The 23,737-nt window shown below is 53.1% G+C and overlaps 9 protein-coding genes across 9 annotated transcripts; 5 read left to right on the forward strand and 4 right to left on the reverse strand.

Moving 5' to 3' along the window:
• Nucleotides 1–8: 8 nt before the first annotated feature.
• Nucleotides 9–1,325, reverse strand: N7482_009906 (putative sulfate/molybdate transporter; the record flags this gene model as incomplete). The annotated part of the gene is made up of 1 exon (XM_056692030.1): nt 9–1,325. The coding sequence occupies one exon, from the start codon at nt 1,323–1,325 to the stop codon at nt 9–11; it is 1,317 nt and encodes a 438-aa protein (XP_056539736.1).
• A 1,408-nt stretch (nt 1,326–2,733) lies between these two features.
• Nucleotides 2,734–4,517, reverse strand: N7482_009907 (putative ribosomal assembly complex component Ipi3; the record flags this gene model as incomplete). Its single annotated transcript, XM_056692031.1, has 2 exons — nt 2,734–4,101; nt 4,173–4,517. The coding sequence occupies 2 exons, from the start codon at nt 4,515–4,517 to the stop codon at nt 2,734–2,736; spliced, it is 1,713 nt and encodes a 570-aa protein (XP_056539737.1).
• Nucleotides 4,518–5,859: 1,342 nt separating this feature from the next.
• N7482_009908 (uncharacterized protein) lies at nt 5,860–8,122 on the forward strand (the record flags this gene model as incomplete). Its single annotated transcript, XM_056692032.1, has 2 exons — nt 5,860–7,068; nt 7,133–8,122. 2 exons carry the CDS (start codon nt 5,860–5,862, stop codon nt 8,120–8,122), a joined length of 2,199 nt encoding a protein of 732 aa, XP_056539738.1.
• Nucleotides 8,123–8,645: 523 nt separating this feature from the next.
• Nucleotides 8,646–9,899, forward strand: N7482_009909 (lipoate synthase; the record flags this gene model as incomplete). The annotated part of the gene is made up of 1 exon (XM_056692033.1): nt 8,646–9,899. The coding sequence occupies one exon, from the start codon at nt 8,646–8,648 to the stop codon at nt 9,897–9,899; it is 1,254 nt and encodes a 417-aa protein (XP_056539739.1).
• Nucleotides 9,900–10,630: 731 nt separating this feature from the next.
• On the reverse strand, nt 10,631–12,148 carry N7482_009910 (phosphoserine phosphatase SerB; the record flags this gene model as incomplete). The annotated part of the gene is made up of 3 exons (XM_056692034.1): nt 10,631–10,954; nt 11,009–11,266; nt 11,327–12,148. 3 exons carry the CDS (start codon nt 12,146–12,148, stop codon nt 10,631–10,633), a joined length of 1,404 nt encoding a protein of 467 aa, XP_056539740.1.
• Nucleotides 12,149–13,113: 965 nt separating this feature from the next.
• met16 (phosphoadenylyl-sulfate reductase (thioredoxin)) lies at nt 13,114–14,134 on the forward strand (the record flags this gene model as incomplete). Its single annotated transcript, XM_056692035.1, has 2 exons — nt 13,114–13,297; nt 13,386–14,134. The coding sequence occupies 2 exons, from the start codon at nt 13,114–13,116 to the stop codon at nt 14,132–14,134; spliced, it is 933 nt and encodes a 310-aa protein (XP_056539741.1).
• Nucleotides 14,135–15,092: 958 nt separating this feature from the next.
• Nucleotides 15,093–16,609, reverse strand: N7482_009912 (glycoside hydrolase family 30 protein; the record flags this gene model as incomplete). Its single annotated transcript, XM_056692036.1, has 2 exons — nt 15,093–15,697; nt 15,754–16,609. 2 exons carry the CDS (start codon nt 16,607–16,609, stop codon nt 15,093–15,095), a joined length of 1,461 nt encoding a protein of 486 aa, XP_056539742.1.
• A 2,848-nt stretch (nt 16,610–19,457) lies between these two features.
• N7482_009913 (putative pathogenicity factor) lies at nt 19,458–20,900 on the forward strand (the record flags this gene model as incomplete). The annotated part of the gene is made up of 1 exon (XM_056692037.1): nt 19,458–20,900. One exon carries the CDS (start codon nt 19,458–19,460, stop codon nt 20,898–20,900), a length of 1,443 nt encoding a protein of 480 aa, XP_056539743.1.
• Nucleotides 20,901–22,159: 1,259 nt separating this feature from the next.
• Nucleotides 22,160–23,597, forward strand: N7482_009914 (uncharacterized protein; the record flags this gene model as incomplete). The annotated part of the gene is made up of 2 exons (XM_056692038.1): nt 22,160–22,268; nt 22,330–23,597. 2 exons carry the CDS (start codon nt 22,160–22,162, stop codon nt 23,595–23,597), a joined length of 1,377 nt encoding a protein of 458 aa, XP_056539744.1.
• Nucleotides 23,598–23,737: the final 140 nt, after the last annotated feature.

The following is a 23,737-nucleotide window of genomic DNA, read 5'->3' on the forward strand; positions in this document are numbered from 1 at the left end:
GATATACTCTACCGCAAGCGAAGGCGGCCCTCTGCCCAGCGGCTGCGCCCTTTCTCCCACCAGTTCGGAATCTCGTAGGCCCAGTGGCACAGCATACCGGCAATAAAACCAATTGCATCATTCTTAAATCCAACTAGCAGACCAACGGTAACCATCATAACAGTCCAGCGACGCTTGCGCTCCTCGTCGGTGCAAACGGGGCCAATGTGCTGATCCATTGCTCCCAGCATGCCCCTTCCACCCTGGGCTAGATCCCGAGCACCCGAGGTGTTGAGGCTCTCACCGACACTCACCAACTCCAGGCCTGCCGCTATGACCATGACGCCCAAGAACGCGGCGGGGAAGCGCTTGAGCAAGTCGACCAGGGTCTCGCCAAACAGGAAGCCAATGAGAAGTTTAAGCACGCCCAGGAATATCACGCTTGCGCCTGAGCGGGCACCGAAGCGGTACTGCGCTGCAAGACCGCCGGATCCATGGCAGACCGGCATGGCACCGAACCAGCAACCGAGCAGGTTCATGCCGGCCACGCTGAGGCCGATGTGGGTGATCGAGGGAGTGCGCACATTTGGCAGCAGATCGCTGGCCAAGTGGGTGACCGCCACGATGGAGTTGAGCGTCGTGAGAGGAATCTGTCCAATACCAGCATCCAAAGCACCAAGACGCCACTGGTGGGGAGTCGGCAGCACGAGCCACGGGTGCCAAAGAGTGAAAGCAGGAAGATGGCCCGCCAGCGCGGTGCAAATGATGGCGAAGCCTAGACCAATGACAAATAGGGTCAATGCGTATGGAACCCTGCGGTACACACTAGTAATGATCAAGGCGAGGAATGCCACAATCGCCCAGATACGGTTGTCCGCCCAAGATGGACTGATCCAGTCCAGTGGGCGCAGCATGCTACCGCAGGCAGAGATGATCAGCGATAAGCCCGCGCCGACCTGAATCCCCTTAATGACCGGGATGGGAATCATGTTGGCGAACCAGTGTAGAAGTCCGGTGATGCTGAATACCAGAATGCAGGCACCAACAAAGATCCCGGCCGCCGCGATCGAACCACTGGAGAAGCTGCGGGCGATCGCGACTGCCGCAATAGCTTTCATCGGCTGCACGGGCAACGGGATACCGAAGAACAACCCTGTGAGGATATTGTAAATGCCGGAAAAGATCAAAGTGCTGGCCAGCGACACCGTTCCATTCACAGCTAGCGCGATCGCGATAGGCAGGAAGGTACCAAGATCGCCCAGCGACCCCGAGATTTCCGAGACATAGTGGTGCCTGAAGGTGCGCAAATTGTGCGCGGAGATCTCCCGCAGCGTCTGGGCGGTCATTTTGAGTCCTCGCTCCGATCGTCTGGTTCGCAAGGGGCGCTGAGATGGACGTTGAAAGTCAAGCGTGTAGAAAGAAAGGTGAAGCAGGGCAGCGCTTGAGCTGATCAACATCGGCCGCCCCCGATCTGCCCCGCAGTGGCTGCGCCTGACAGGCTGGCGCTGGCGCGGCTTGGGCGCAAACCGGTTTCGGGTGCGCGGAGTTGGGCTATGGGAAACAGCCCATCTTCTTGTTGGCGGCTTCATTCAAGTCTTGTATGGTGACAGAGGGGGTGGATTCCCGACTTTCTAGAGAAGTAAAGAGCTACCCACTACTCAGCTGAAAATTGGTACAATATAGAAGAGCACTAATATTCATAACTACATGCTGAGAATATAGTACTGTAGCTTCTCCGTAAATGCAAGTATTCCGGCAGTTTAGCCCACTAAAAAGTTGCTTTGACGAAGACGCCACAGCCTAACCAACGATTGGATGGTCGAGAGCAGAGCTCCGCTAGATATATAGAATGCCCAGATTTCCGGTTTTGATCGGTATCGACCATATCATAGTGCTGCGTACTAAAACCTATAATCAATTTTCAATCTTCCAGCTTCCATCTTTTTGATTACTTCCTCTCTCGTGGTGGTCTGACTGCGTTTAGGTGTCGCCAATATGTAAGTGCTGTCATACTGTGGTGCTCGCCGGTCAGAACGCTACGAAAGAGGAAGAGAAAACAGAGATGGGAGGTAGAATGCGGAAGATGGAAGATGGCTAATAGGTGTTGGTACGAAAGCTCCTTTGTTGAGATCGCGGGAAGAAAAGAAAGAGCATTTTCTTCGTGGAAAAGGCGGTGTTTACGTCCACGATGGCTGGCGGTGACAGATCATCAGGAGTTACCTGAGGATTCCTGTAGAAAGTTTCTTCAGGAACACTCAGTAATCCTGGAAGAACCTAGCAAACTGGTGAAGTAATTGGAACCGTTGATTGAATAGACTATGGTAAGAAGGAGGGACTAAAGGTCGTAGACGTAGTAGAACAGCACGATCAACAAGATGTGCTGATCATGTAATGGAATGGAAGCTGGGCATGAGGGAGAGATTCCGTATGGTGCTTGGTTGGACCCACTTACAGGCGGCTGGTGTTGATCGGAGAGGATCAACCTTGAAGCTGCCTGAATGAGCAGTGATGGAGACATTTCTCGCATGATGGGTAGCTAGAAAATAGAAGTACTGGACAGAAGCAACGGGGCCAAACCCTAGCCTCAAAATCGAGTCGATTTGTGAACGATATATTCTGGTTGAAGTTGGTGTTCATCACTATTATCCCAATGATGAACCTCGAGTGAGTAGAAACAAGGATTCACCACAACGCCAATATCCCATTCGAGGTCACAGAAACCCCGAAACCAATGCTTAAGCTTTTGCGAAACCCTTACTCATCACTCTGGTCATCCGACTCGCTGGTCAGCATGCCATCATCAATCTCCGTCTTTTTCATCGCAGCATCGCCATTACGACCCTTCTTCTCTGCAGCAAACCAAGCTTCACGTCTCTTAGCATCACGATCCTCCTTCTTTGCTTGCCGCTGCACCTTGTCCTGCTGAGCTGCCTCCTGCTTCCCATGCAGCTCATTGATGTAGTCCTGCAGCTGAGTAAGGTTCGAGCGCAATTGCGCGACCTCGTCAGCAGTTGCATGTCTAGCAGTATCATTCGCCGCTGCCTTTTTCTTCAGCATGGCGACTTCGGCTTCAAGGTCTGCAACGTGGGTGTCTTGCGCGGTCGCCTGTGCAGTGTCTGCCAGGGCGGCGGCGGGCGCCACACGGATGAGATCGCTCCCACCTGGCTGGCGGAATGCAGCTAGTTCAGCAAGGCCATCTTCGATGATGGAATCGGGGAAGAATGCATGAGTGAGCGCTTGGGAGAATTGGGAGGGTGCGCGCGATTTAGGTTGTGAGGGTGCGACAATGTGCGCTTGGAATGCATAATCGGCTGGGATGGCGCCAGGGGCATGCGACGGATCGGCGAAGGCATTGTCAAGACGCGGCTTCACGATTGCGTGTATCGTCCTATTCAGGGTATGCGAGGAGTGTGGCAGGCCGCTCGGCGGCAGCATCACTAGGTTGGTGACTGGATGTGTGTAATCGGCGATCGAGGCAGCAAACTTCCGACGGGCAATATTCCACGACAGGACTTTACCACTGTCATGGGCAGACAATAACGTGCTACCGTCGTACGACAGGGCGAGGGCCTTGGTGGCACCCGAGTCGGCGGCAGGTGGGAGCCATCGATCTTCGGCAGACACCTGGGCCGGTGTAGACTGTGCAGACGAATCATGGAGGGGGTGCTGTACCGAGTTGCTGCGGTAGAAGTCTACAGATTGTGCGCTTCCATCTTCATAACCCACGTAGAAGGCCCGGTCGACTGGGTCCAGACTCACACAGGTCGCGGAGAAGGGAAGGAGATATGTTCGGAGAACTAGTCCAGTCTGATAGTCCCATGCAATTGCTGTGTTGTCCTTCGCAGTCGACACAGCGATATTGTGGCGGCCACTACTGTGGCCAACGGCAAGAGAGGTGATGGCAGCGCGGTGGTTGGAGAAGGTGCGGATGGGTGCATTCTGAGGCTGGCGGTCCCGACCTTGGGCGGGCCTGGAGAAGGAAAGGATGTTGGGAATGGACCAGACGTGTATGCTGGCATCGTCAGAGCCAGAGAGAATGAAATTGGAGGTGGGGTCGACGACGATGGAGGTGACGGGCTGCAGATGGGAGGCTGTGGTAGCCACTTGACGCCCCGTACATGTCTAGAGGCATTCGTGTTAGCTGCGCTGTGATAGATCATTCAATCGACCGGCAGATAGGGACCAAGCCATACCTCCCACAGGATCAATCGGCCGCCCTCCGTTCCCAGCACCAGCACATCGCCGTACTTCGCGCCAGCAACTGCAATGCTGCGGATACGCTCCGGGAATGGTACTAGGGCCTCCTGGTTCCCCTTTTCGCGGCTATAGACATGAACCACAGCCTTCTCTGCCTGGGCGGAGAAGATATGCGACGGGCTCACAGCCAGGCAATTGGTATTGGTGGAGCTCTTCTTGAAGGTTGATCGCAGTTGCGGCGATGGCTGGAATTCCTGCAGGCAAATCCCGACATCACGCAGCGTGGCGGCCGGAGTTTTAGCGGATGACAGCGTCGACGCGACGAAGGATTCGGACAGCATGGGGAATGGGGCACGGTGCATGAAATATGGGGGAAAGACAAGAGCTTCCATTCTCCCCAGCCGCGCCCAATTTTTTTTCCCTTTGCGATAAGTCCGACTGATAACGCGGTGTTTGCCTTGTTTGCATACTTTATGGGCGTGTATCGGGAATGCGCGCCATACTCGACGGGCGATGTGATCGGTCCTAAACTCTACCCGGAACGCGATCTGACACCGTGGTCCTGCAGACACTTTAATATTACAGAGCGAGGATGAGAATAGCATCTATCGTTCTAAAATGTGCCGTGCTGGAGCCGGGGCGGGGCTGGAGCTCGACCTGTCACTCGTTAGGGCGGCCACGCGATAAGGGAATTTAGGGTTGGTCGCAGTGAAACAATGAAATCCACGACCTTTGAAGCAGACTCGATGTGGCTACGGCAATTACAAAGACTGAGGATATGGACCGCGGACCTGCATCGTCGAGTGTCGACTGGATTTATGGAACTATGACAAGCCGCGGGGGAAAACCCAAGTACTGAGAATTCTAGCCATGGCGAAGCATTTTATATTCTAGTTTCAGATTGCGCCCAGGCATGAGCAGCTGCGATGCAAGGGGCAGGCCCCTTCTGCTGTTGTGACGAGACACAACATGCAATACATGCAATGCATCCAATGAGGACCCGCCCGGGGCACCCTGTGGTCGATCCTAGGGCCCTTCTCAAGGGCGCTGATTCGCCGCGATCGCCCTCTCCCCCTCTCCCCATCCCAGTTGTCTCATTCCTGAGCTCCACCCGGCCGCCGAACTATGACGAGATTAGGCGACAGGCGAGGGTCTTTTCCATGTTGACGGGGCCTCGCAGGCCTCGGCTTCCAGTGATGCCCGATCCAGGACCAACCAGGACCTCAGCTGCCTTGGATCTCATCTTTCGCGGGAATGCAAGGACGACGCGACACCCATTCTCATTATTATGATGGTCCGTGCCTGGTGCGAGCTGAGATCATTTCGTGCCGGAGGGCAACGGCCTTTGAAGAAGGGGCAACGCTCGCTCTACATGCTCGGTCTTCTCTATGGCAGGAGTGTCCTGGTCCTGTCAAGGGGGATGCGCAACCGATGCCCTGGTGACCCTTCTATCCACCTGGAACGACCTGCCTAGCGCCACTCTGGCTGTATAAGGACATATCGAGCCCCTGCGGAGGCCGTGATTTCGTGTTTGGCTTGTCTTGACCCAAATTCTTGCCGCTTTGCTGCTCGTTGCTTGCTGCATCACGATCTCATCTGGGTAACTCTCGTGCGACGCCGTCTTGCTTTTTTTGCTTCCATTCAACCTGGGACTAGGGTTTGCTCGTCGGAAAGGACCGCACCATGGCCACCATGGACTGCGGTACCTCCAAAATGCCTACTAGTGCATGTTATCCAGCCCGGATCCAAACTCATATGAGAAACCAAGCATCCCATTCGTCGTCGTTAAGCCACGATGCCAGGGCCATTGGAGAACCTATTGCAGAGCCCATCCCGTCTCCGCGCCGATGGTCGCCCACATATCAACCTCGACGCAGAACGAGCAGGCATTATCCGACATCTTTGTCATTCGTCCCGGCTCCCACGTTGCCGACCACAGAGCTCCATGAACAATCGATGTCATTTCCACGTCGACCCGCAGAGCGAGGCACCTTCTGCATCTCACCCTTCCGATCAGTACGCAGAATGAAGGAACCCTTTCCATTGAGGTTGCCCAAGTCACCAGCATCGGCTTCGTCACCAGTATTTACGGCGTACGATGGGGCGCCCTCATTTCCTACAAAGCCAACACAGTCATCGAAGCCGCCGGCCGGCCATTCACTGCGAACATGGCGATCAGACCAGAATCTAACGTCAGCCAGCATGTCTGCTTTTGGTCTCCTTCCTAGTCCTCCAATTTCCGAATTCAGGCCCGCAAGCGCTGACCTCGAAGCTTCTTATTTTGAATGTAAAAGTGACTCCAAGTCCGAGAGAAAGAGCATTCAGAGCACTTTTGCAGTTACCGATACCGACACCGACACCGATACCGACACCACAGACGACGACGGGGGTGATGTGGACTTGGGGCAAGACCTCACTGAGGAAACGATCACCGAAGACCAGCTCCCCTACCAGGCCTATCGTTCTCTAGACCGGAAAGAAAAGCTACCTGAAAAAAGACGAACGGATGTAACAAATGTCCATGAAGCACATTCCAATCTCATTCGGCAATGTGAAGAATCAAATGATACAATCTCAACGACGAAAAAGCCTGATAAAGTGCCAACGCCGGTGATATCATCCGCCTCTCTACACAGTGTCAAGGCATCCATGCCTGCTACCTCTCCGAGACCTCAACGGCCGAGACCAACGACTGTCTCTAGCGAAGCCAGTTGGATTCCGAGCAACTTCTCGTATTGTGAGACATGGTTGCAAGGTGTGCCGCTAGACCCGCTAGATAAGGACGACAACCCCAAAGAATTTAATCGTCGGAAGTTCCAGATTATCGAAAAAGATCCACCAATGCCGAAGTTAGACATCATTCCTGGGCCGAGGGCCTTGGATGAGCCAGTGGTGAGTCTTGCATCTTGACACAATAGCTTTTGGACGCCGCATACTAACTTGGTTTTCCCCCTAGCGATTTGCCGTCGCCAGCAAGCCAAGGCTCGTGGATATCGCACGGCAAACGTCGCCAGCGGTGGCCCCTCCGCCGTCTGTAGTACGTCAAACTGTGTCTGTCCCAATGACACCAGACCAGCGCCAGGAGGAAGTATCCGCTTTCAGCCCAGATACACCACTAGAGCCACCAATGGACATGTCTGATAGTGGTTACGGAACACGCGAATCGGGCTATTCTATGGACAGCTATCAGGACAGCAAAGATGACGACATCTACTCAGACCCAGGCTCATTGACCTCTGATAGTGTCACATCTACTGTTGTGTGTGACAGGCCTGATTCAGCCCTGGGGCCGCGCGAGCCATCACCACAACCAGAGATTCGATCGGGCAGCGTTAGCCCTAAAGCACTACCCTTCACAAGCAGGCATTCCCCAGGCCGCGCGGCACACACTTCGGAAGAGGAGAAGCGCGAGAAGCAGGCATCATGGGATCATGAATGGACTCTTGACGACCATGAATGGACTCTTCGCGAGCTTGACTATTCAGTTAGAGACTTTCCACGCAACATGCTGCGACTCACCTCTCCCGTTATTGTCTTTCTACGGAAGAATGACGAAAAGGCCCTGCTACGGCCCTTTCGGACCATTTTTCCGACTGTCGCAGAGAATCTCCTCGACTGTCTATGCGCCGCACTCATCGCCCGCAACTATCTCCTTTCACTCGCAAAATTCCATCACCGAAAGCCGTCTCATTCATCACGAAATGTCCCATACGCGGTTGATGCCGTCCCAGCCAAGGCATACAGTACTCTCGGCATTCAGCTCCCATCTGGATCACCCGGTCGCATCAAAGGCCGCGTATTAGGTCCGCGTAGCACAGAGCTCCGCCAGGATATCGAACGAATAGTCGACAACCTGCTGTTTGCTATCTGCGGCAAATCTGACAATACCCTCAAATCCGCGATCGAGGTCCTCGCTCAAGTCCTCGAAACTAATTTCCCGCGCTAATCCTTCCTTACTCTCTATTTCCTTGATCCTCTTCGCCGAATCCTCTCCTTTGATGCCATCCTCTCTCTTTGATCATTTCCTTCCGACTCGGATCTTCGTTCGACCATCTCCCATTCCGTTCCAAGCAACGGCTCCCACTTTTCGATTTAATCGAATGTTTCATATCTTTTGTTGTTGTGTGTGTTCTTTTGTTTCACATTCATACCCTTGCATTGCGATTCGCTCCCTCAGAAGTGTGCTTTGTTGGTTGTGCGCGAAGCCTGTACAATTAGTCTGCTAGCAGCATAGTAAAGCATAATCATAATGCCTTTCAGCTATAAATCTCCACATCTAGGTTATAAGCTGTAATTAGTTGAACAATAAGCTCGGACGCGCGGGTCCCACCCTCAACAAGATCGGCGGGAACAACGATACCCCGACCGGTGCAGCTTAGTCAGAACGGTTTCCCGCGGGATTGGATCGGATTGCCATCTTTCTTTTGCGACGGGCTTGTTTCTCAAGCAGACACATCCACACGTTCACAATGGCAGTACCGACACGGAGCCTACGGCATTTGTCCTCCGTGAGAGCGACTTTCTGTCCGTCCTCATCCTCTATCCTCCCCATCGGCCACCGCACCTACGCAACAACCGATGCCTCATCTGCCACCAACACACCTGCGGGAACCACCCGACGACCGGCAACGACATTCAAGGATAAGTTGAATGCAGGACCTTCCTTCGCAGATTTTGTGTCAGGGGGTAAGGAAGAACCCCTTGACCCCTCCGAGGCCTATGCCCTCAAGACGGCCATGGTTGGACCCGCCGGTCGCAAGAAGGAAATGACTCGTCTGCCTTCGTGGCTGAAGACGCCTATCCCGGACTCGAAAAACTACCAACGACTGAAGAAGGATCTGCGTGGATTGAATCTACACACTGTCTGTGAGGAGGCTCGTTGCCCCAATATCTCCGACTGCTGGGGTGGCAGTGATAAATCCGCCGCCACTGCGACTATCATGCTCATGGGTGACACCTGCACACGCGGCTGCCGCTTCTGCAGTGTCAAGACCAACCGCGCCCCTCCGCCGCTAGATCCGCATGAGCCCGAGAATACCGCGGAGGCTATCTCGCGCTGGGGACTTGGATATGTGGTCTTGACGAGTGTGGACCGAGACGACCTTGCGGACGGTGGAGCTCGCCATTTCGCCGAGACGGTTATCAAAATCAAACAGAAGGCACCGAACATTCTGGTTGAGTGTTTGACTGGCGACTACTGGGGTAATCTGGAAATGGTCGGCGTCGTGGCACGATCTGGTCTGGATGTGTATGCTCACAACGTAGAGACCGTCGAGGCTCTTACACCGCACGTCCGTGATCGCCGCGCCACTTTCCAGCAGTCGCTGCGCGTTTTGGACGCGGCGAAGAAAGCCCGTCCGGATCTTATCACTAAGACCTCGCTTATGCTCGGCTTCGGTGAGACGGATGAGCAGCTTGAAGACGCCCTCCGACAACTCCGTGCTGTTGATGTTGACGTTGTTACCTTCGGCCAGTACATGCGTCCTAGTAAGCGCCACATGGCTGTTCACGAATACGTGACCCCGGATCGCTTCGAGTTCTGGCGTCAGCGTGCGCTTGACTTGGGCTTCCTGTACTGTGCCTCTGGTCCCCTGGTCCGCAGCAGTTACAAGGCCGGTGAGGCTTTCATCGAGAACGTGCTGAAGAAGCGCCGTGCCGGCTCTGGAGCCGCTGAGCGCACCGTCGATCAGACTCTGGCTACTGCTGATGGTGTCACCCGGTGATCATTCTCTCCTTGGTTCTATCTTCTATCACAAAAGAAGGATAATATACATAGCACATAAACTACTTCAACCTTGACATCACCTCTGTGTGGATGGTTTATGTACCATTTCGTCTCGTTCGGCGTCAATTTTGCATCGGTTTGGTTCGGTTTGGTTGGGTCCTGGGGTTCTGTTCTGTCGTCTGATTCAACATTTCAACGCTCGCCATTTTTGTCTTTGTATCACCATCGACGGTTTTCTATCCTGTACATCCACGGCATCGTCTTCATGGACCATGTGATAAGGACCAGAGAATCGAATATGATATCATCTCATTTACCCTGCTCAGAAGACGAAGGACTTTGTTATTGCATGCCAATTGGATTGACTATGTCTCGGTCGTAACCTATATGCGCTGCTGGGTATTTATACACCTACGCGATTATGTGATACCCACACTAGAAGCAGACAAAAGCGCATCAATGCAGCGTGGCACCATACACACTCCCATCTACTCCGCATTTGCTCCCCGATCAAAAAAGCAAATATAACTCCAGGCTGCTCATGTAAAAAGAAAATGTAGGTCAGAATGCCGTCAGGCTAGCGCGTGTTCATGCAGCCTTAAGCTTCGACCAAGTGGATATCAATTGCCCAATAGCATGCGTAATAGGATGGGTATTGTGCTCGTGCCAAATGACACAGGAGGATACTCTTTCCCGTGTAATCGTCTGTAACCGTCTCTACCAAATCAATCATTTCGACTCTTTGCTCAGCTCGCAAATATCCTCGTTATCCAGGCCAAGCAGATAGAGAATATCGGTGAGGCTCTCGCCGTTGATGCGGGTCGGGGCTTCAAGCTGGACCTTGGACTTGGCGCGCCAGGCGACACCAAGGCCTGCAGCGTGGAGCATCAGAAGATCATTGGCTCCGTCGCCGACAGACATGGTCTGAGAGATGGGAATGTTGTTCTCGGCGGCGATGGACTTGAGGAGGGCACGTTTCTGGGAGGCGTCGATGATGGGCTTCGAGGGGACCAGCTTGCCGGTGAGGGTCTGGGTTGCGGGGTCGATTTCGAGCTGAAAAGTAAAGTTAGAAAAGCTAAATGACTGGCAGTCCTTCCTATCACGTACATGGTTCGCAACTGCGTAGTCCAGGCCGAGCTGGTCAGCAAGCCACTCAGCAAGAGGTTGGAAGCCACCGCTCAACACAGCCATCTTGAATCCCAAAGCCTTAAGAGCGCGGCAGAGCTCACGGGCACCCTTAGCGATGGTTATGACAGACTTGAGTTTGTCGAATACATCAGCGGGGACGCCCTTGAGCAGACTGACGCGCTCCCTCAGGGACGCGGAGAAGTCTAGTTCGCCGTTCATGGCACGCTCGGTGATATCCTAGGGTTTCTTGTCAGCTTCTAGCACGTTCGCGAAGAACTTGTTGTCAAGAAACCCTACCGAAACCTCCTTTTCTACCCCGATAAACTTGGCGATCTCATCGATGACCTCGTTCTCGATCAGGGTGCTATCCATATCAAAAACTGCTAGCCTCTTATGCCGGCGGAAGACACTCTCCTGCTGCAAGACGACCTCGACGTTCCACTCGCGCTCGAACCGCCAGATACTCTCGTGCTTACGCAAATCGCTGAACGAGAGGTACTCGGGGTCGGGCGGCGGGGAGAATATGACCTCCACGACGCGGGGATGGGCCTCGCGATCCAGACAGCGGTGCGAGGAATTTGTGCGCTGGTACGGAGTTGGAAGGGATTCGAGGGTCTGGAGGAAATTGGTTAAGCAGAGCTGCGAGACGTAGGGCCCGTACAGGTGGTCCAACGGCTCCGGCTCAGGCGCAGGCGGCTCCCGGGGGATCTTCTCCATGTCATCTGTGGGAGCCGATCCTTCTGGGACGCGCGGAGAAGGCAGCTTATCGCCCGGTTGCAGGGCAGGCGAGACATCAGGGTGGAAGTGGGGGTGGACGGGGTGGGCCGACTTGTAGAAGATGGTCGCTACGATGCGCGCGGTGCCCTGTGGGAGCTGGTTGGCCTGGTGATTGAAGAGGCTGTGGATGACACCGCTGTCGGTGACGCGCTCCGTATCCGGCTTGATCGGGTTGGTCAATGTTGACAGACTGTCGTCCAGCTGCGCTCCAAGGACCTCGCCGATGTTCTGGTTGATGGAGAGAGGCACCGGGGCCTTATACTGCTGGTGGTCCTGCAGGAACGAATTGTTTCGCATCTGGCCAAGCGAGGGCCGCTGGCGGGAGGAGGTAGAGTCGGCCATGGAGTTACAGGGAGAGGGAGAAGAAAGCAGGGTCAACCTCTCAAGACGGTACAATTAGTATGCAGCGCCAGCGACCTGCGGAAAGAACCCCTCCATCTCGAAAAAGCGCCGCCGCCGATCGGCACGTGGCTCAGGGCCCACAGAAATCACCTGACATTCATGGTAACTAAGGCGGTATTCACCGCCGGGCAGAATAGCCGAGTACTATCCGGACTGCGGGGGCCAGCAAAGCAGGGGATAGCAGGGCAGAAGCACCCCGCCGCCACCTCACCTGCTATGACATACACAGGTCATCATTCTACAGATAGCTTGATGGATCAGGTACCCTCCAAGATCTCCGTTGGTCTTCTGGAAGACCGCTAACATCATTGATTAGAGAGCAATAGGCGACCCAGCGCCGGAAGGTGCATTGGTCAGCCGCGGAGTTTGGATAGGCCGGGGATAACATGCCTTGCATCCTCCCCACTCCGCCCGGATGGATTTATCAGCCCGTGAAGCAAGTTCAAAAATCAGAGCTATACTGTTCACAGCTAGTCCGAACTGGCAAGTGGTGCCGTGGGAGTGCCGGAATGCCTGCTTGCCATGGCGGACATGGTGAAATTAGCTCGTCCGGCGACCCAGACAGACCAAGAGTGCAGGTATTGCGTGATTCCCCCAGAGCCTGAAGCAATTGAATTTTTCAGCATGGACCCCCAATACGGCAGGCGGTGACTGGCAATGTCGTGATTGCATTCACGGCAGAATGGACGGCAATGGCAGGCCGTCGGATGAGATGCCAGGGACGAACATCCGAAATGATGTCGTGATTTCCCCTGTTCTTCTTATAGTCCTGCCATTGTCATCTTGAACTCCCTCCGCAAGCTCTTTTCGGTACCCTCCCAACCCACGGTGTGGTGTGAATTAGCTCCCCTTGTGCTCTGATCTATACTTGCTTGCCTGCACATTGCCCTCCCATTGCTGCCAAAATGCCGGCCAAGATGCCTTCCCACTACCCCACGGACGTCGAGAATGGCATCGACTCCAGGGATACCAACACCGAGTCTGGCTATGTGAGCAGTGGCTCAAGTGAGGACTATACCCCGGAGATTGTTTTCACCAAGCCTCATCTCCAGTTCCTCAACCGTCAACTCCAATTCCTCGAGCCCCAAGGTATGTTAAGAGTCTTCTCTCTGTCCCATATCCTTCCGTCGACCCCGCCTTTGCTGGACGATCAAGGTCTGACTCGATTTTCCAACAGACATCTTGAGATGGTGCATCACATCTCTCCCTCACCTCTTCCAGACCACTGCCTTTGGCTTGACTGGTCTTGTCACCTTGGACATGCTGTCTAAGCTTGAGGTGCCCCGGCCTCAGATGGTCGACCTCATCTTCCTCGACACTTTGCACCACTTCCCTGAGACCCTGGCCCTGGTGGACCGGGTCCGGAAGCGCTACCCGCACAACAATGTGCACGTGTACAAGCCCCTCGGTGCTGACTCTGCCGCTGAATTTGAATCCAAGTATGGCCCCCGTCTCTGGGAGATGGACGACCAACTCTACGACTGGGTTGCCAAGGTCGAGCCCGCCCAGCGTGCCTACCGTGAAATGAACGTCCACGCCGTGCTCACTGGCCGTCGCCGCAGCCAGGGTGGCAAGCGTGGTGACCTCGACGTCATCGAGGTTGACGAAGCTGGCCTCATCAAGATCAACCCTATGGCCAACTGGTCCTTCGACCAGGTCAAGCAGTACGTCAAGGAGCACAACGTCCCCTACAACGAGCTCCTCGACCGTGGCTACAAGAGCGTCGGTGACTGGCACTCGACCCAGCCTGTTGCTGACAACGAGGACGAGCGCTCCGGTCGCTGGAAGGGCCAGCAAAAGACCGAGTGCGGCATCCACAATCCCCGCTCCAAGTATGCCCAGTATCTGATGGAGATGGAACGCAAACGCCAAGAGGAGGCCCTGACACAGGCACTGCAGTCATCTCTGACCACTGCCGCCCAGTGATCCCGTCTTCTTTTCTTGCCTCTCTTTTCCCCTCCATTGCATACCCCCTGGCGTCTTGTGCATGATACCTTCCCGACTTATGATGTTACTTCAGCGACACTTCCCCTACCTTGATGATTGTTTCCCTTGGGGCTTTGTCCCCTCCATATAAAAACTGACAGTAAGAATTACTTTGTCTGCTGTCGGGCCTGGATGTCAACTCCCCATCACCTGCTATTTCTGTGTGATTTTTGTACATAGGGAGTTGGACCTCGCTCTCGGTTGAACCCCTCGTGGGTCTGCCGAAACACGATAATGACCTTTGCATCATAGAACAAGAAACAAAATGTTGCAAATTTTTATTTCAATATACTTTCCTCCCACTTCTATCTTGACTAGTGCAGTTTGGATGTATTTTGATGTATTGCTTAGACCCTGAGTTGTCCCGATTCGTCCTGCTGTGCAGTCGGACGTCGCCGGAAGGCCGGTCACGTGCAGCCCTAACGTTCATCATGATGGTGATCCGGTCACGACCCACGGCGCTCTCCCGCGATGACTACAAAATAGGCACGCGCCACACCCCCGTCCCCGCTGAGATCACTATCCCGGGGTTAATTGGTTCTCTCTATCCGTGATCTTATTTTCATCAGCTGGTGGTGTCGTCGCGAGGAAAAACGCAAAAGGCTTTTGCATGGGAAGGTCCGGATTATATTCGAATGGAGAACCGAGGGTCATGTTTGATCTTTCTCTGCAAAGCATTGGTGCTGGCAAGCGGGTTCAAGGAAAGGACCTCAACTGAAAGAGAAAGAGTGTATATGCACTGTCAAGATAATTCAATGAAAATGGCCAGATCGTCGAAGATTATATGGATTTCTTTCCTCCTTGTATCTCTCAATATATACGTCTGTTTCTTCCAATTTACTTCAATAGAAACGAGCAAATTGCTTTATGAATCACACGATTTATGTGCCTCCCTCCCCTAGGACGCCGCCGGAAGCACCCAGGTAGTCACCGACTCGCTCGGGACGTTTCCACTCCACTGCTGTCCACTCTGCGTTGACACTGTGACATAAACGTCATTGCTGAAAGTATTCTCAATAACCACTGTGCGAGTTCCATCTGGATTGAGCGACGCCACAGATTGCACGCCACCGCCGTTAGAGTAGGTATAGCTGCCAGATCCATTCAACACGATCGCACCGGGGGGCATGAACTTGCTGAACTGCGCAATCATATAGTAGGCTGGGTTGAAGGTATAGCTGCCACCATTGATAGTGACCAGGCCTTGACAGGTGGCGCAGCCGCCGCTGGAGAGATGGGGACCATCGGCCGAGTTCGTGCCGAGTGTCCACGCAGTGACACCAGAGGCCCAGTTTTGAAGAGGCCCCATAGTGAAGTCAGCGGCCTGGTTCCAGGTTCCAGCTGGAGTCCAGCACTCAGTCATGTATTGCTTAATAGAAGGGTTGGTGTTGTGGAACTGGGTGAGGACAGTCCAATCGACATTGGAAGCATAGCAATGCCAAGCAACGGAGTCCACGTATTTCCCTGCGTTGTTGATGACCGTCTGAGGGTAGGAAGGGACATCTGAGGGTTGACAATTAGCTTCAAATACATTTCCATATGCGTTGGCGTTGGCTCACCGGTATTGTGATCATATGCCCAGATGTCTGTGTCTAGGCCCGCATTTGCAAGGGCGGGGCCGATGTAGTTTTGGATGAGCTGTGCGGACTCGTCGGCATAAACGTACATAGTCGGATAGCCAGACTGACTGTTCAAAGGCTCGTTTTGAACAGTAATTGCATCGATGTGAGCGCCGAGGTTCTTATAGGCCTGTATATACTTCACGAAATACTGGGCGAATGCGCTGGCGTATCCAGAGCTTCCCGTGCCTCCGCTCAAATACCCATCGTTCAAATTGTTGTTCTGGGTGTTCCCGTCAATAACCCCATTCAACTTCATCCAACCAGGGGCGCTCCACGGCGAACCAAATATCTTCAAGTTCGATTGCAGAGACTTCATGGTAGCCAGCATTTTCGCCATAGCAGTTCCGCGGTCCCCAAGATTGAAGCCCGACAAGGATGGATCCGCAGAGCCTCCATTGTCGTCGTAGGTGTATGCCGGGTCTCCAGATAAATCCGAGGCTCCGATGGTGTGACGCATCAAGTTGAAATTAGCGCCAGAGCCGGTCATCAGGTCATTAAGAAGGGCCTGAAGTTGCGAGCTGGACAGAGTATTGAAGGAAGTGACGGTCGCATCCGTGACAGCTGCGCCAAAGCCAACGATGGTCTGTTTGTGGCCGGTGCTTGTATCATCGACGCTCAGTTTCCAAGTTGACTCTGAGCCTGGGGTGCCGCTGCCTTGAACGGGGGCTGCGATGGAAGAAAGCTTATAATTCCCAGCGGAATTGGAACTATATGCCGATGCAGACCCCGCCCTCTTCTGCGCAGCATAGCTGAGAGCAGCGAAACTGAGAAGTGACCAGGTAGCATGTAGCATCTTGAAAGATTCCCAGAAAATAGCTCGATGTGAATAGCAGATTTTCTGAAGAGCCGTGCTATTCTCACCGTTCTAGACAGCTGGGTTCGTCAGATTTATACTCTTGATGCGCAGACTCACCGGCGCATCCGTGTACCCTGGTAATTTACCTTCAGCTAGGCGGCCTTGCCGAACAAGCAAGCTGACACAGGTTGGGCCTGAAGGTCGGCACCTCCCAATCAGAGCATTGCGCCCACCGGCGGCGCATCGCAATGCAGCTGGTCGCAAAGTTTACCAAAGAACACTACCATGACCCATTGCCACAATCCGGTGCTAATTGTGGCTACGGATGCTTGATTTCAATTCAATTGCTCCTGGAGCGGGGCTCATTACCTGGCAGGGGATGGCGTCGCACCACTCCTTGACCCTCTTCGATCCTGCTCCACCACCCCGCAATTTCCCTCAAGCCAACGCGCAACCTAGCAATGCTACCGTGGACGGGGGTAGCGACCGCCAGGGTTCAAGATCTGCTATATTGCCCACGGACTTCAGTTGCCTTCGGTTGCGCCCGGTCAATATAGGAAGTGCTGAAGAGTGATCGATGTCTCCCCATACGGAAAATGGTCAATGGAGATATTCGTTCTCGTATTCACTGCACTTGCCCCTCCGAGGCAATTCTACATCATGCAAGAAGTCATCTCCTACATAACCAGCTCTCCAACCGAATCCCGGTGAAGCCACTGAGGTGCATCTTGAACATAAGCAAGATCGGGAAACCATTTCCTCCCTTCTGCAGCTATCGGCTAGAGCCGACGGACCGAGCGAAAGGATGGTTTTAATTGCAGCGAGAGATCAAGGTTTACGAATTCAAGAGGATGCCTAACTCGCTCGTCAGTAAGGAAACTTGCAAGTTTTTCAAGTATGCAGTCATTGAAATACAAATCCGAGGGTCTTGAGGAACGAAACACGTGGTGGCTTCTGAAACACTATGGCTGCTCCCCGTTACACCATTGCGTCGCGGAGTCCGATCACCGTTCCTGGTTAGTTCCACCAATCAGCCAAGCTGTCCCTGTAATTATTAACCGCCTCACCCTCCTCGGCCAAATGAACGTATTGAACAAGCTTTGTCCAGTGGTGCGGTCAGTGGGAGCTTCCGAATCTCGTCCATGAACTCAATGAAAGCTGTTGCTAAGCTCCGGGAGATCATCAACATTGTTGTCCTAGCGAGAACACCGTGAAGAAAAGATACGTCCGTCAGCCAGAATACCGAGAGTCCAATCCCGGAAGGACCGAAATCAGGTCTTCTCGGCGAGATCAATAAGTCCACTGCTGTCATCAGAGGGGCAATGGAATGCATTGATCATTCCCGTGCGAGGCTATTCACTTGGCTTTTCAACCTAGAAAACGCGAACTACCTTGAAGGGTAGTTATCCACATTTGCGTGGATTTAGCCAGCTAAAGACCAGGTGTCCAGTCAATGTAGTGCAGCTCGGCTTGACCGCACTCAGGCAGAGGGCATCCTACTTGGTCTTTGTGCAGAGGCGCTGGCGTATGGACTCTGGCACTGGCTTGGATTGGAAAAGACAGCGCAGGTTAACAGTGATCTAGGACTTATGCACCCGCTGATAGTAGATTCAGGACCTTTCGCTTTACTGGAGTGAATCTAACAGCCTTGAATGTTCGACTTGTGAATACCACTTCGCAAGGCACAATGCCGATTTCTAATAAGCCAGGACGTAGAAGTAGTTATCTAGCCAGAGAAGCTAGTTTATTTGAGATATTAGAAGTTTTCATTTGACATCATATGAAATTAACAACTATTATGCTTCTGGATGAATGCGAGTCGTGTTGAATAAAGTGTCTCAATGCACTCACACTTAAACACTAACACCCGATGTTGCCATTTCTGTGATACTTGCACAATGCTCGCACGCCTAATGGAACGTAAGCCCATGATTGACACTGTATATATCAGGATTTAATCCTAGTGTAAATATGCACAACTCTTTCCGGGTTAGTTCATAGCCAATGGTCAGCCTCGTCTCAGCCCCTCAAGAACTAAATCTTGTTACAACACGAAAGATCACTAGTTAAGAGGGTTTATTGACTTAGTCGGCTCTTTCCCCAAGTATCAAGCAACCAGCAGAGCCGTTCCTGCCTAGCGCCTCAATACTTGCTTGTCATTTCCTACATAGTATACCAGATCTCCCGTCAATACTAAAACGCTTAGCCGATCCTCCACCAAAGGTGGAGACTGCTCTTAGTGACATTATGTGAAGAACTGAAGTCTCCTTCCGATTGATTAGATTTTATAAGGTCGGCTGTGTAGGGCTATCTAGTTCTCGGGCACCTCGGAGTTGAACCTTTTTAAAGTACAATGGAAGCATCGGTCGGTTGAGTAGCTCGTGGTTCTTCTGATTCTTGTAGGTATTGTGGCACAGAGCTTTTCCCACGTGTTTTTGGTACATCGTGAACGTTTTTCTCATTCCAATATGCATAATATGAATGCCACGTTGCGGAGCATTCAGGATGCTAGACTTGTATTCGCGTTGACCTTTGTAGCGAGTATCATCCTCTCTTTGGTGCATAAGCAGGAAAAGACGATGGAGATGGCTGTCTGAGGCCGTGGGCTGGTTGGCTGCCCGTTTCCCTCTTTGGTACTCAAGTCAATCCTCGAGTTCAGTGAATCTAAGGAAAGTTCCGGAAACCATCGCATTTAAACAGCAAGCCATCCAGTCTCTCAGATATCCCCTCTCGCTCACTGCCACATATCTCATCATCATCGTTCCCAACTTTCTCTCACCATCATTATCTCCCCTTCCCACTTTGCCTCAAGTCACATCATCTGCTTCGCCTTCCTCCCTCAACCATGTCGCAACCTTACTCGGGATCGCAACTGCCAGGCATGTCTGATCCACACGTGGGTATCTCTGGCATGGAGAACAGGGACTACCCTTGGAACCAAATTCAGACTCAAGACGCTGGCACCCAATTTCACAGGGTATTCGGTTCCCCAAGTTCAGGGGAGATAGGTGCAATCACTCACGGTCTATCTCCTATGACCGGGTCTGCTCCTGAAGCTGAGGTCTTCTCCTCCCACCAACAGCCTCCCCCGGCCGCTGGCTCCCTTCGTTATGTTGAATGCCACATCGTCCCCCTGGAGCAGATACCAGATGGCCTTCGACTTCCTCCTCTCCTTCCTCCTCTCCTTCCACAACCACAGCTCAGCCCAGTCCTCCCTCCCATGCGGCCTTTTATGCTGTCCCCCACGCAGGCCTTGGCTCTACCTGAGTCTCCCATCCCCCAGGGACAGGAACCGCATACCTTCACTGTCCATGGCGGGGCAAGTCACAGCCCAGAACCACAGCAACTCAGCGACGGAGAGCCGTCGCCGCCACCGGACTCGGAAGCCGAAGAATACACACTCATGTGCGAGTTTTCCTTCCCTTGCTGCATGACTCCCTCGCCAGATGGAATGCATTTTCGAAAGGTAGTCTCACATGTCTTTGGCCGGAACAAGGCTTCCACCAAGTTGTTTCCGCCACGCGTCTGGGTTCACTACTGTCGGAAACACTACCAGAGAGCACGTTATCGAGCTAACCAGTGGCCCTTCACTCAATGTGATCTCTTGCTGGAGTCGCTGCGGCGCATGGAGGTCTGGGGTGGAGTTGCTAGCTTTGAACTCATTCTTCGCCGGCGAGAGGTCCTGAGGGCGGACGGGACGAACGACAAGTCCGCTAGCACCGCATCATCTGGACCTCTTCAAAACGGCCGCAAACACCCCACTGCCATTGTTGCCCCGGTCCCAAGATGGCTTCGTCAGGAAGTTGGTCGTGGCAAGTCCTTTGATGCCATTCGGCACCTCATCGAGCGAATCCGCGAGCACATGGCTAGCCTTCGTCAGAATGAAAAGATCCACCAGGCACAGCAGGCGAAGCTGAGCGGCAGCTCTGCCCGCTCCAAGTCCCGGAAGCAACCTAAGACCCCCTCCCGACAGCAAGGCAGCCTTGTTCGGTTCCCTGACATCGAGATCCTCCCAACCTTCAAGCAATGGGTAATCGAAGATGTCTTTCGACCGCGTGCATCTCAGAAGAAGCAAAGTGGCAGGATCACCGATGAGGAGGAGGACGAGAAGGAGGATTTTGATGCGCACGATGAGTCCGCTTCTCCCGCCGCGGGATTTGGTCGCGCAGGGTTCAACAATGGATCTTCCGACGGCCAGCGCCGCCGCAGTGAGCGTCTTTACCTGAGAATGGTCACTCGTGTGTCCTCCCGTGGCTCAGTCAAGAAGCTTAGCGACAAGGAACAGTAAACGCTGGCATCGGCTTACTGTGGGATGCACTGAGCCAGCCTCTGGAACATGCCATTTAGTTTCTGAAGAAGACGAGGAAATAAGACACTACGCACCAGGAAAAATAAGCACATGTATCATAGCCTTTTTCAAATTCCATAGTTCTTATCCTCGATACATTCAATAGCAACGAATACCATATGTAGATGGTCGTAACATGGATAGACGATGCTCGCGCATGAACTACTGTTCAACCGACACTTCTAATGCCCAACGCACGCTTCTGATATACTTTAGTTAGCCTTCCTTGGTCCAATCAAAACACACTGGTGTTTCTATTTCCTGCCCAATGATCACATAATTGACCATCATGCGGTACTATTTCTTGGGTGATGAGTTGAAGAGTGAGTTGAAAAGTAGAGAGTTTCTAGAGCCCTCCTGTTTACTGTGGGCTTTCGTAGTTACCACTTTGTGCTCTTATCAAGTCTTAAGTTACAGTCCGCGAGAACACATGATCAATGAGCCGTACCTTCCACCAAACTATGTATAATTTCACGATTGCCTTCAAATCACCTGACTGGATGAATGTGGGTTCTGCAGGAGCTCGGGCGTCGATCATTCCCGTGAGCCTGGCTGGATCTTCGCTCCAGCCCGCTGGGGCGCCTCGGGACTTTGTGCCAGCTAGCGAAGCGGCGGGCTTGTGATCTAAAAGGTCGGTATGTAGCTCTTTTGGGTTGATGAAGACACTAATCTCGTTTCAGTAGGATCTTCGCTTTGGGACAGCAGCTGATGAACAGATTGCTTCTGTGGAGCTCGAAACCCATGAGGGAGTCAGCTTAGCAGTATTTAACATTGTGTGACGTGTCTCGATTATTAACAGCGGCTTTAAATGCACAAGCACCGGGTTCACCCGCCTTATGGGGTTCGCTCCGGGCCACTAAGGCCGCCCCGTGAAGCGGGTATGTGCCGGTCTCCCAAGACGGGGCTCGGATCAGCCTATCGCCTACAGTGACTGAACCACCGGAGCCAATCAGCGTGCCCGACTTTCAATCTTATGCGTCTCTTCAGCAAGCCTGGTCGTGCTACAATTGTGGGCGTTACGCTTGCGATTCAGGTCCCCGGGCACTCTGGGCACTCAATAGACCAGCTGATGCCGGTCGCAAAGCTGGGCAAGAGGCTTTTAAAAGACCAGGCTCCTCCTCCCCGTTCTGCGATGCTCGATTGTACAGTATCTGACGTCCAGAGACGTATATTACTACTCATCTTTAATCAACTGCGCCATGTCCTCCAAGATCCCTCAGCCACCGGGCATTCCGCTCCTGGGAAATGTGTTCGATGTCAACCCAAATGAGACGTGGACGTCCCTGATCAAACTCGCGGAGCAATATGGTAGAATGCAACCCCTTGGCCCAGGCGCGTGTAGAATGATGAATGGCTCACGGTTCAACAGGTCCAATCTTCAAGATCACGGTGTTAGGTAAACAACTGGTTTTTATTAGCAATGTCGCACTGCTGGGGGAGATCTGTGATCAGCGGAGGTTTCGCAAATGCGTAACAGGCCCCATCGTGGAGATGCGCCATTGTGCACACGACTGTCTGTTCACCGCGTACGATAACGAGGAAAGCTGGGGAATCGCCCACCGGATCATGATGCCATACGTCAATGAGTCGGGAACCGATAAGTGTTTCGAGGATATGGCAAAGGTGATTCCGGACTTGACACGGAAGTGGACATCAGCGATCAAGAAGCGAGTTCTCTTCACCAATGACCTGGATCGCCTCCTGATAGCCTCTTGTATGCAATGCTTCTTCAACCAGCGTGTGGAAGTCCTCGAAGGTCCCCAGCCTCCTATCCTCGATGCCTTGGAAAACATTACCATGGAAGCAATGAAGCGGCCGACTCGCCCGAAAATCCTGACTTGGCTTGTGTACCAACGTCGCTTCCAGAACGATATCCAGACCATGCGTGACTATGCCACCCAAATTATCAATGCACGAACGCAGGAGCCCCAGGCCTCTCGCAGCGATCTACTGGACGCACTTCTACATGCAAAGGACCCAGAAACCGGCAAGAAGCTCAGCGACACACAGGTTGTGGATGAAGTGGTCACCATGTTCATCGGCGCTGCCACATCAGCCAACCTTGTCTCCTACGCCCTATACTACTTAATCAAGAATCCCGACAAGCACGCCAAAGTGATCGCGGAGATTGACTCAGTGGTTGGCTCAGAGGGGAAGGTGCAGCTTGAAACCCTCAAACAACTGACGTACTGCGAAGCCATCATACGCGAGTCACTTCGTCTTTCCGCCACGGCGCCTGGGTTCAACATTGAGCCGATTCCTACAGAGGACAAAAGCCCGATCCTTCTCGCTGGTGGCCAATACGAAATTCCACATGACCAAATTATGGTTACCATCTTGCACGCGGTCAACCGTGATCCTGAAGTCTTTGACGACCCTGAAACCTTCAGTCCAGAGCGGGTCCTCGGTGACAAATGGAACGATCTCCCTACAGCAGCAAAGAAAAACTTTGGCAATGGCAAACGCGAGTGTTACGGCAAGATGTGGGCATGGCGCTGGTCCATTTTCACTCTAGCCAGTATTCTGAAAGAGGTTTCGTTCGAGCTGGAGAACCCAAACTACCAACTGACCTCCAACGGGGCTTTCAGCGTGAAGCCGTTGGAATTCTATGGCCTTGTTAGTCCACGGACAAGGTAATTCGAGATTGGACCGATTGAGGCGGACCCGAGGCGCTGTGTTTTCTAATTCTCGACCTGCGTGCCAATTAATTCAGTGTTACCATTGCTTGCTTTGCGAGTAGTCATTCCGGAATAGTGGAGAGCAACCACCTGTAACTC

The sequence above is a fragment of the Penicillium canariense genome, assembly GCF_028826845.1.
Source record: "Penicillium canariense strain IBT 26290 chromosome Unknown utg000007l_segment0_segment0, whole genome shotgun sequence".
NCBI classification, from domain to species: Eukaryota; Fungi; Ascomycota; class Eurotiomycetes; order Eurotiales; family Aspergillaceae; genus Penicillium; species Penicillium canariense.